At 45.8% G+C, this 10,977-nt stretch overlaps 5 protein-coding genes across 5 annotated transcripts; 1 reads left to right on the forward strand and 4 right to left on the reverse strand.

The window, feature by feature from the left end:
* Window positions 1-486: 486 nt before the first annotated feature.
* On the reverse strand, window positions 487-2,812 carry F4817DRAFT_315776 (Cas1p-domain-containing protein; the record flags this gene model as incomplete). Its single annotated transcript, XM_049300585.1, has 2 exons — window positions 487-2,651; window positions 2,722-2,812. 2 exons carry the CDS (start codon window positions 2,810-2,812, stop codon window positions 487-489), a joined length of 2,256 nt encoding a protein of 751 aa, XP_049159332.1.
* Window positions 2,813-4,125: 1,313 nt separating this feature from the next.
* On the reverse strand, window positions 4,126-5,791 carry F4817DRAFT_315777 (Alpha/Beta hydrolase protein; the record flags this gene model as incomplete). Its single annotated transcript, XM_049300586.1, has 2 exons — window positions 4,126-5,279; window positions 5,335-5,791. The coding sequence occupies 2 exons, from the start codon at window positions 5,789-5,791 to the stop codon at window positions 4,126-4,128; spliced, it is 1,611 nt and encodes a 536-aa protein (XP_049159333.1).
* Window positions 5,792-6,795: 1,004 nt separating this feature from the next.
* F4817DRAFT_358650 (SBDS protein C-terminal domain-containing protein) lies at window positions 6,796-7,927 on the forward strand (the record flags this gene model as incomplete). The annotated part of the gene is made up of 4 exons (XM_049306055.1): window positions 6,796-6,817; window positions 6,876-6,877; window positions 6,914-6,916; window positions 7,022-7,927. 4 exons carry the CDS (start codon window positions 6,796-6,798, stop codon window positions 7,925-7,927), a joined length of 933 nt encoding a protein of 310 aa, XP_049159334.1.
* A 189-nt stretch (window positions 7,928-8,116) lies between these two features.
* Window positions 8,117-9,189, reverse strand: F4817DRAFT_104844 (ribosomal protein S13). Its single transcript, XM_049297385.1, has 3 exons — window positions 8,943-9,189; window positions 8,672-8,802; window positions 8,117-8,607 (listed from the first exon to the last, which is right to left on the reverse strand). The coding sequence occupies exons 1-3, from the start codon at window positions 8,979-8,981 to the stop codon at window positions 8,307-8,309; spliced, it is 471 nt and encodes a 156-aa protein (XP_049159335.1). The 5' UTR covers window positions 8,982-9,189; the 3' UTR covers window positions 8,117-8,306.
* Window positions 9,190-9,261: 72 nt separating this feature from the next.
* F4817DRAFT_337173 (uncharacterized protein) lies at window positions 9,262-10,641 on the reverse strand. Its single transcript, XM_049303255.1, has one exon. It carries the CDS (start codon window positions 10,372-10,374, stop codon window positions 9,889-9,891), a length of 486 nt encoding a protein of 161 aa, XP_049159336.1. The 5' UTR covers window positions 10,375-10,641; the 3' UTR covers window positions 9,262-9,888.
* Window positions 10,642-10,977: the final 336 nt, after the last annotated feature.

A 10,977-nucleotide genomic window follows, 5' to 3' on the forward strand; every position in this document is an offset into this window, starting at 1 on the left:
GGTGCGCGTTGTTCTTATCGTCGTCGTGAAGGGAGGAAGGTGCAGGTGCTACTGCTGGCCCATCAAAGGCATATGGGCATGGAACGTGATTTATAAATAAAAAACCGATAGATAACGGTTACATAATGAACAACAGAGCACGAAAATTTAATAGGGGAGCAACATGAGTATATATAATACTAAGCCCCTTTATCCATATAATAGTATCTCCATCTCCTTATAATAAATAGCGCTTCACCGATCCTTCTAATATGCACCTATGTTCATCAGACCCAATACCGCCAACACCACGTATTCGCACCATAACATTCAAGCCCGCGATTTTAGTACTCCGCTCTGTATAATGTTTGCAGCCCACAGCCCTGAAAGCAGTACCAAGGCCCCCCGTCCGTTCAACCAGCGAGCACATATTCTGGTGCTGTTTCTTGTAGTTGCTGCAAGTAGGATGAATGCAATAGTGAGTACCACCGTTTCGACAAACCGCCCCTAGCGGCCTTCCCAATATCCCATGAAAAGCTTTGCTGTAGCATCCCCGCCAAGCCAAATGTGGTACTGCAGGACGTATGTTTCTAGCGAGATACGGCCGAGGAGGTTGGGTAATAAAAGGTACCTATCTCTTAGCATGCGATGAGAGTTTCTGAGCACTATAAAGCATAGTATCGGGATCCAGGATATGAATGGGTGGATTTGATTGTATGTCTGCTTCTCTTGCAGATAGGTTTGGGTGACGTAGAAGAATGTTATAATGCTCCCTACACAGATTATAGCAAGCCAGAGTGTGAATTTTAGAGCGAGCATCGCTCCAGTGCAGCCAAGTTGGAGGAAAGCTCGCTCTCTGCGAACAGAGGCGCGATGGGTAAGAGCCGCTACAATAATTCCGATGAATGTGATGTAGCGGTCTAGACGCAGCCTAAAACGCATTTCTTCTACATCTATGGATATGAAGAAGACAGCGTGTATGAATCTGGTAACAGCTTCAAGAATGCCAGGGGTAAGTATAAACGAATTGGTGAGTCTAGCTGTCACCATTATTTTCAAAAGCAACCAACGCAGATCGCGATTGTAGCTTTTGAAGAAACGAAGCATCACGTATAAAACAAGATACCAGAACGTGATAACGGGGGCAAAATAATACGACGTGTATGTTGTCCCCATCATGTACGATAGGGAGACACTCAGAAAGTTCCAACGGAATAGAATCTCTATGACGCGATTCAAAGAAAAGTCGTTCGTTTTGAGAAGGTATAGCGTATGAGCATAGCCGGATATGTAGAGGTACCCGGAGATAAATAGTCGCATGATCTTGTACACCCAAAGAGCCTGAGACGCATAGTGATAGTGATAGAGCAAGATAATCCCTTGCATTAAGCCTTTGATCTCATTAGACTGACTTCGCGATATGTATCCCGGACCACGATAGTATCGAGGATCACGTTTGGACGATGAAGGACCATCCGTCTGCTGGGGGGCTTTCCTTAATGATAATACGCTGACCACTAGCCATATAAGGCAAGTTGCAACGAAAATGCCTTGCTCATAATGGCGTTCAGCTCTTATTAAGTAGTAGGTCCCGTCGGCGTACCAACACCACAGGAGGGCAGCAAGTATGTTTCTAAGGGTTTCGACGAATTTAACGACTGCTGAATTACCTGCGATCTCCAGGTTATGGCGCGCACCAGCCACGAACCCTGTTGAAGTTCCAAATAAAAGGCAGACTATCAAAGTAAGATAGTTCTGTAGAGGAACGACGCAGCATGTGCCCTTGAAAGAGCGTGAGCGGGCGCTTGCTGCCGAGTTGCAAAGTGCGTTAAAAGCAATGTTGAGTTTGAGTGCTGCCATACTGTCTGACACATGCAAGCCGTCTATATCGAAATCGCTTTTAGAAGAGGTGGGAATTTGGTTGTATACCCAAGGAATATACGACAGATTATTAGGGAAGACTTGTGAGAGGTGGTTATTCATGGCATTAATCCGCTCCGGCGTAATGCTCTTAGACCGATTCGGAGCCAAGTTGCTGTAATCTGGGATTCCTACTGGCGCTAGAAAAATCCGATTTGGGATATCGCCGGAGTCATGAGTCGTTTTCATTGCCTGTGATATGTTGTTGTCAAAGCTAGGTGATAAGTATGGCACGACGCCGGTGACCGCTCGCTTAAACAGGTTTAGATAGTCATCTCCGCCGTATCGAGCAGCCCAGAGTCCAGGGGCACCCAAGATAACGAGCACAGGGGGCAATTCATCCATCCCCGCAATGGCTTCCACGTCTAGGGGCATAGGTAGAGCGTGTAAGGTCTTAAGCACATCGTGCAAGACGGTAGAGTTTAGCCAGGGATCCCAGATAAATTCCAGTTGGACATTATTAGCTCGAAACGAGATATCGTGATGCTTGCCGTTCGATTGAAGTAGGCGTTTTATCCTAGTTTCGGACTTGCGGTGAGCAACTTGTTTGGTAGCAGCCCAGAAAAGCTGCCGGATTGTAGAATCGCCGATGAAGACAACTTTTCGGTCATTGAGGCATTCGTGAAGAGAGTCTGCAGTATGCTCAACCATACGACAATCTTTTGGTTCCCATCGTCGAGAGCCGTCCGGAGCCAAAGGCGACCATGTCCCATTATTCAGGAGAGTTAGGCAACGATGGGGATCAATTGTACCTATAAAATAATTAGAATGAATTCCATAAAAGGCCAGAAGCTGTCGACTATCTGAGTGCTATGTCCGTACCGGATCGAGCGTGAATATGCTGCGTGATAACCATAAGAAATAAGACAAAAAGGAAAGCATAGTTCATAAATTTTGGCGAAGTGTCCGGCATTGTGACCCAAGAAAGCAGCACAAAATGTAGACGTCTTTTGATTTGGTTTTCTTTTTTCGTTTTTGATGGAGAGAATGAGTATACTGTAACTAGGTAGGCCATCATAGCTATGTGTTAAACGTAGATACGCCTATTGCCTCGATTTACACCGTTGGGCAATGACAACCCAGCCCCTGGATTCATGGTATAGATTTCCGCAGGAATAGGTACCTAAGTTAGGACTGAGAAGGTACATGTAAGTAAGAACTTTCTACGTCACATCGTCCATGTCAATGTAATAGAGGGAAAGAACAATTGCATCTATAAGTGGTGTTGGCTATTTCTAAAGTAAAGACCTATAGATTTTCGAGCTTATAGAAGCTTGATGTACCTAATGTACCTAAAGTTACTATTAGAAATGACTTGCGAATAATATTTTTTTGGTCCGTTTCGTATTGTGAGAAATAAACACATGGACTAGAAATAGTTGTCATGAAATCCTCTTGTGAGTATTCGATTAGCACATAACCATCTCTAGTGAAGCATTTCGTCTCGTACCTGAGCACTCAGGGGGTGGCTAGTAGTATGGCTGAGGTAGACTTGTGGCTGTGTCACACCCCACAAAATTGCAGAGAAATTTCTCTACCAACAAAATCTGCATTTTAAACTTCCTTCAATCACCTTTACGTGTCGATAGTCGTCGTTCTCCTTAGCCTGCTTCCTTTAAGCAAAATGAATAAATGGTGCGAACCCTAATGCATTATGGAAGCAAGGCGCAATGTCGAACAGGTAAGAAGGCGCTATTACAGTCTATCGTATACAGGCTACCGCGTCCTAAAAGGCAGCCGTTACGATTATAATTATCTTCGATAGAGCTATCGAAAAGGAAGCATGTGATATGAAGTCGTCTTTTGCCAATGCTCGGTCAGGCTCGATTCCACGCCTGATCTTGAGCCGGACGCCTCTCTTGAGCGTATAAGACAAGAGTAAACTACAACGATCTTTGAGTACGGAACCTCCCGGCGAACAGCGTCGAGGCTTTCGTAATTTATCTGTTGCAACATCAAATACATGTTCATCAATATCGTTAACTTGATATTAGGCCTATTACTACCTTACATAGACATTATCGTCAATTAGCTTCACATTTCAATCTGAGCCGTGTATTGCTATCTCGATCCAAAGAAATCTATCGAACCATGATCATGTTACACTTTGAGGATCTCTAATCAATATTCCGAAAGATACTTGAGACTACCCGTCTGCAATGATCTAATGGCTGCGTTACATAGTACGGACAACAATAATCACACAAGAGTCAAAACACTCATTGTTTAAGCATACCACTCTCCTCCGATCCACCTGTTGAATAGGTCTAGGGAGCCCTCAGGCTGGTTGAACGGAACCATGTGGCCAGCCTGGTAGATGCGGGCAAATGTGAAGTTGCCACTGCTCTTCACTACACCGTAGTTGTCAGAGCCCTTAGAGAGATCCTCTAACTTAGCAGAGTTGAATCCCTTCTTGCCGTGCCACTCAAGTGCCTCCGACCAGGCCTTGTTGCCGAGCCAGTTGCAGATGTAGTCGGCGTCACCAGCATAGATAAGAACTGGGATCTGCTTGATGATGTCAGGAACGAGGCGGTGGAATGGCTTCGACCAATCGCCCTGGAACAAGAAGTTCCTATTGATATCCGTGTTGCAGCTCTCGTAGTCTTGCACTTCGGCACCGACGGCCTTGAGAACCTTGTCCTGGTTTAGGTACTTGCTGATCCAAGCAGTCTCAGTGTAGCAAAGGTTCTCTTGGTCCTTGCACTTTTCACGGATATCGTAAACATTGTATCCGGTGCGCTGGAAGGGGCCAATCATGGCGTTGTTACAGTAGATGGCGCTGGGAACACACGACCATACGCTCTCGGAGTCGTAGCAGCTCGAGATGAGGGACTGGCATCGCGGGAGAGCATTGTCCATCGACTGGCATTCGCTCTCGTCGAGGACTGCGTCATAGCCACCCTCACCACAGGCCATCGGGCGGTATTGGGCATATTGTGTTAAGGGGTCGGTTAAACCATTGCCGATGGCAATGCTTTGCAAGTTGATGTTGCGGTTCTTGTGCGACAGAATCTCAGATGCAAAGACGGGGATGTAGTGGCCGGCGTAGGATTCTCCAGCAATGTGGAATGGCTGTTCACTATACTCGGGGAAGTTGTGGAAGAAGAGAGTAAGCAGAGCGTAGATGTCCTTGCTTGCGGCGACGGTGTTGTAGACAGGGTTGCTACTGTAGGAGTAGCCGGTGTTGACGGGTTGGTCGATGAAAATGACGGAGGCATTGCTGTTCCACGAGTACTCGTTGTACTTGAGCGAGCCGTCCTTGTTGATACTAGACGGGCCCAGCTCCATGAAGAGTCCCATCATGGAAGAGCAGCCAGGGCCGCCGTTCAACCATAGTACTACAGGGTCGGTCTTGGGGTTATTTCGAGATTCAAAGAACCCTAGATACGATGATTAGCGACTATACGAGTCAGAGTAGGGTGCTGTACCACTTACAATAGAATAGATGTTTGTCGTTAGCTTCGTCATCAAGGTATCCACTGTACTGTTTGACCTTATCTACGCCGAGTTCGGACGGGTCGACGTTCTTAGCCCGTAGGTTGTAGGCCTCGAGAGAACCGCCTACCTTTCGGTGTTTGACACCGTCTGTCTCGACCCACATGGCTTGCACATCAGCGCCCTTGATAACATGGTCCCATTCGCTATCCGGGCGACGTCGATGAGCTTTGGGGTAGGAGACAAGGTTGGCGGCCTTCTCGTAGAATCCAGGAACTAGGAGGCTCATTTCATCCCATAGGCCTTTAGCAACATCTGGCATCTCACCAAAAGCTTCGCTAAGGTGATCCAGCGGCTTCTTGACAGCATCGCTGATGCCACCAAGGACCTTCTGTTGGTCTTGTGCGAAGGCAGCCGTGCTGGCGCCCAGCAGAAGGGCCGAGCTAGCTACTCTCATGATGGGTAGCAAGCGAGGATGAACAACGTACTACCAGAATTTGATGATGATTATGATGGTTGATGATAGTAATGATGGATGGATTAAAGAAGAAAAAGAATAGATAAAAGAGTTAATAATGGATGGAAGACGGAAACGATACAAATACTAGAGTCAGAGTTGAGACCGGGGAGCTCTGAGATATGGATGGACGATGAAACGGGGATGAGAACGGGAACCCGACTGGTCAGTGGTCAGTTACGCTAGGTATATATATGTGGTAACCAGCCAACCATTAACGTTCCTGTGCCTTAACTAAGTTTCCCCTTATTGCTTACATGCCGCTTTTCCCACTTGTTGAGTGCGGAAAATTGCCCCACAAATGATAGCAGGTAACATGCTCGCCCTGTCTTAATGCCGGATTAGATTACGACAACTGAGCAGGCTGGTTTATCAAGCTGCGTGTCGCGTGATAGATGGAGGGACCTTTACCGATAAGCGTCATCGGTCATTCTTCTCCTATGTACCGAGTCTCTATCGATATTGGTTCTCCACTAAACCGTATGGGGTAGGTACATGTATGTTTTCCTTATCATTATGATTCAACATGACCTCTATCAAATTAAGTTGAAGATTGGGAGTGTAACTGTCGCGTCCGAGAACGAATTCTAATCACCTATTCGTCAAAACCAATGAATAAATCGATAGTTATACCATCTAAGAGATATGATGTATGTACCTGTAATCACCCGGTCAACTGAGCTGTTCCTGCGTCCTTCCCTTGTCTACATAAGGGACCCGCTATGCGTTGGCCCAAAAAAGCATATCTCCTTCAAGTCGGTAAGCACGAACGCACGAGCAATTGCACGTGTTTCTACGGATTACTCCACGCAAAATCTCGATTTAACGAATACTACGCTTATACAAATCTTTCAACTACTCGACATCTGAATATCATTTGCGACGTCAGACTTTGCGCATCCAGCAAAATAACATTCAGCATTTTCTGAGAACGAAGAGACAACATGTCGCGCATAAACCAACCTGGTATGTAGAGTATATTTACATCTTCTAAACTTTGACCTCTAAACCTATCTCTTTTTAGTTGTTATAATATCTCAGACAAAAACTAACATATCACAGTATGTAATTAGACCCCTCTTCCCCTCCATGCCGTCCCCACGTCCTCGGAGGCGCTCGAAATATATTTATAGCTAGGCAAGGAAATACTAATAGACCCGGACGGAACAGTCGAATCAAATAAAGCTCACGAACGTATCTCTCGTCCGCCTAAAAAAAGGAAAGAAGCGCTTCGAAATCGCCTGCTACAAGAACAAAGTATTAGAATGGCGATCCGGCATCGAGACCGACCTCGACGAGGTCCTACAAATCCCCAACGTCTTCCTTAACGTATCGAAGGGGCAGACCGCCCCAGCCGCAGATCTTACCAAAGCCTTCGGAAAGGACAAACCTCTGAACGATATCATCCTCGAGATTTTAAATAAGGGCGAGCTGCAAGTGGGAGAGAAAGAGCGCTCGGCGCAGCTGGACAGAGTACACAATGAAGTCGTCAGTATAGTCGCGAGCAAACTAGTCGACCCGCGCACGAAGAGAGTCTATACAACCGGTATGATCGAGAAGGCGCTCGATATGTTAAGCTCTCAGGCGCATCATCAGCAAGGCGACAAGAAAACCCCGGAAGTAGGCAGCGGCGCGGGAACACCGGCCACGGGCGACGATGCGGAAGCAAAGCCAAGGACGAAAGAGCATAACTGGACGGGCGTGGTCACGACGAAGAGCGCAAAGAGCCAGGCCCTCGAAGCCATGAAGGCTTTAATCGCGCACCAGCCAATCCCAGTTACCAGAGCGCGCATGCGGCTCAGAATCACATGCTCGACGAACGTTTTGAAGCAGGCCGTGAAGGCGCCCAAGGCTGCTGATGCGGAAGGAGAGCAAAAGGCCCCCGGGACTGTGAAGGACAAGATCTTGAGTTACGTTGAACAGGTCGAAACACAAGATGTCATGGGGTCGGAGTGGGAGGTTGTCGGGTTTGTGGAGCCGGGCGCTTTCAAGGGTCTATCCGATTTCGTGGGGAATGAAACCAAGGGTCAAGGGCGAGTGGAGGTCTTAGATATGGCGGTCACTCATGAGGATTAGAGTCATATTTCTAACACATGAATTATGAGGTTGACGAACATGCGAGATGTCTTGGTAGCATGGCATAGGAATAGGCTTGGTAATGGCATAGAAAAAAAATATGATACTCGGGAGGCTTTGATACCATAACGACTTATTCTCGGACATATTACACGTGATATTTTCACACATCGAAGAATTATAGAGTGTTGGTCACAATGATGTCTCTTTATTCTCTAGAGTACACCTATGACTTGCCGAAACCGATGAGCAAAGTCCCCAATTCGCAAAGTAATTCATAGAAACGTTTTGATGCAGTAATTTCAGTCCAGCCTTCACGCCTGTCCATCCGCAATGAATGACCTGAACCAATGAAACCATGCTGCCACCGCTAAGACCCTTAACCACCCTTCTTCTTGGAGACACCGACAGTCCGGCCGCGACGACCGGTAGTCTTGGTGTGCTGACCGCGGACGCGGAGGCCCCAGTAGTGTCGGAGACCACGGTGAGCGCGGATCTTCTTTAGGCGCTCGAGATCTTCACGGAGCTTGGAGTCGACACCGTTCGCCAGGATCTGCGAGCTCTTGCCATCGGTGATATCGCGCTGTCGGTTAAGGAACCAGGCGGGGATCTTGTACTGGGTGGGGTTTTGGAGGATAGTGACAATTCGCTCAAGCTCTTCGGAGGTGAGTTCACCGGCACTGTAATGGTATTCCGTTAGTCTTCGATTCGTATTATATTGTCTGGTTCATGCGCTATCCATACCGCTTGTTCAGGTCGACATCGGCCTTCTTGCAGACCAAGTTGGAGTATCGTCGACCAACACCCTTGATTCGGGTCATGGCGTACATGACCTTCTCCTTGCCATCGACGTTCGTGTTGAGGAGACGCAAGATCTATTGATATTATAGTTAGCCAAGACTAGGTCTCGTTATCGCGAAGTAGTGCAAAGGTTGAATTGAGCATTGGCGTAGCTGTCAATCCGGGTAGAAAGACGGGCAGGGCTAGGCGCGTAAATTAAATGGGGTTCACTTACGAACTGGAAGTTCGTCTTCTCGCCTGAGACGAGCGACATGATGGGCAACTGTGTTGTTGGGTTGTTGCCTTGATGTCGTTCAGATGTGTATCTTGAGTTTGATAGAAGAAGGAATCGAAGGTTTGATTTTTCTGGTAGGCTCGCTTAATTAGGGTACAGGCGAAAAAAGGATGGGCGGGGCTAGGTGAATTCGATTTGTGCATTTGGTACCCGCCTTTATCGGATTTTTCCAGGGCCGAGTCATATCCGCACGGACCATTTCCATAGGAAGGAATCCACTATGGGCCTTGGCCTTCAAACCATAAAAAATTTACCGTGAGGACTTTTCTTCTTTCTCGAAACCACTTTACAGAATTGTGACATTCTTCTGATGCTCAACCATCTCTGCAATGCATGTTAATGCTATGCTCCAAGGTCGCCGTATATCCACGAAACTCGAGATGGCTACTATCAAGCAGACTTAGATAGGTACATACCTATTCTTCATTCAGGGTAGGAGACCTGAGGTTCACGATATTCGCATAATCTCAACACCATTTAACTATCATCTCTTACTTGGACATTCTGTTATGCTCGCACTAAGCAGTGTCGATATTTCCAAACCACCAGACAGAAATGACTACTCCAAGATTTCGTTAAGACAAGTCAGAACTTGACTTGATATCAAGTTTTTTTTCTTTTTCAACTGTATATGGCCAATGATGAACGATTTTACACAGTCTATGAGGATATCTCCAATGAGTTATATTTTACACTGAAAATTCTGAGGCCTTCATAACTTTTACCACCATGTGTACATATTACCGCATGTTAATCAATGCCTCCAACCTTTCCTCCTAATGTCTATTTATCCCTCAACGCCAACCAGTGAATAAATCCGTCCAGGTATCATTACATTCGTCTTATCGTAGCCCATCAAACCGTTTCGCCTACTCCCATTAAAAGCCTAGTTCCTCTCTGTTCGATGTGTCTGTTGCTCCCCTCGCGGGTCCTCCCGAGACGACTCCTGGATTAAGACACTGTTGAATCGAGGACGTGTCTCTATTGGATCGGAGTCCGGAGGTACGTGGCTGTGGTCAACACTGGTGTTCCGCGAAGCACTCGGGCTGATGCCGCTCGTACTACTTCGACCGCCGTGACTCGACCTTCTCTTTCCAAAGTTCCATTCGAAGGTGTTCAGTATCTTCTGGTGTTCTAGATTCTGTTGGGTGAATGGTTTGTTCAGATGAGCAAACTCGTCGCGCTCTTCCGACTTCTTAGACTTGTGGGATCTGAAGCCTCCGGTCAGGGTTCGTAGTAGGCGAGATTGTGATTTTGAGGGATCTTGATTTTCGTTGTCGGTTGGTGTCGTAGTGCCGTTTGAGCGATTGCCGCCGGAACTGGCAGAAGAAGGCTTCCTACTGGTAGGAAACGTCCATCTTCCTAGTGCCATGATGATATAACGACGGCGTTGGCTGTTGAGGACTTGATATATATATGATATGGGGTTTGTGGCGCGTCCGTATTTTGACTATCTACTTGAGTTTCGATGGCACAGTAGTTTTGTGACGTATATTGCCTCAAAGGGCAAAGAATATCAAATGTCAAGTTCTTCGACGGAAAGCGGGAGATTTAATAATCAACGAAATTAAGCGGTTTAATATTTCTCGACTTTATTAATGATCGGTTACCTTAGGTTAGGTAGCTTTACATAGATGGTGTAACAGTGGTTACACTCACCATCCATCACATTATAATGGGGCTATATATAGGTAGGTATTATAGCGGCAAAGGGTGGTTTTGAAAAACAATTCCTTAACGGAGTATTATATTTCTTATATATATTATTTATTAAAAAGGTAATGTTATTTTTTAAGTAATTATTATCCAAATAATTATTATTTTTCTTTTAAAAATTATTTTTCTTTTAAAAATTGTTTTTTTTTTAAAAATTATTTTTTTTTTAAAAATTATTTTTTATTAAAAATTATTATTGTAATAAAAATTAAATTTATTAAAAAAATTATTTTAATTATATAAATTATTATTAAAATAT

This window comes from Daldinia loculata (assembly GCF_022478755.1).
Source record: "Daldinia loculata strain CBS 113971 unplaced genomic scaffold F4817scaffold_23, whole genome shotgun sequence".
Taxonomy (NCBI): Eukaryota; Fungi; Ascomycota; class Sordariomycetes; order Xylariales; family Hypoxylaceae; genus Daldinia; species Daldinia loculata.

Excerpts from the sequence above, each read along its gene's own strand:
- F4817DRAFT_104844 (XM_049297385.1), bottom strand. The coding sequence starts at position 8,981 with ATGTCGCTCGTCTCAGGCGAGAAGACGAACTTCCAGTTC. Across the intron at positions 8,803-8,942 it reads AGAAGACGAACTTCCAGTTC|ATCTTGCGTCTCCTCAACAC; the intron begins GTAAGTGAACCC and ends TAATATCAATAG. Across the intron at positions 8,608-8,671 it reads GATGTCGACCTGAACAAGCG|TGCCGGTGAACTCACCTCCG; the intron begins GTATGGATAGCG and ends ATACCATTACAG.
- F4817DRAFT_337173 (XM_049303255.1), bottom strand. The coding sequence starts at position 10,374 with ATGGCACTAGGAAGATGGACGTTTCCTACCAGTAGGAAGCCTTCTTCT.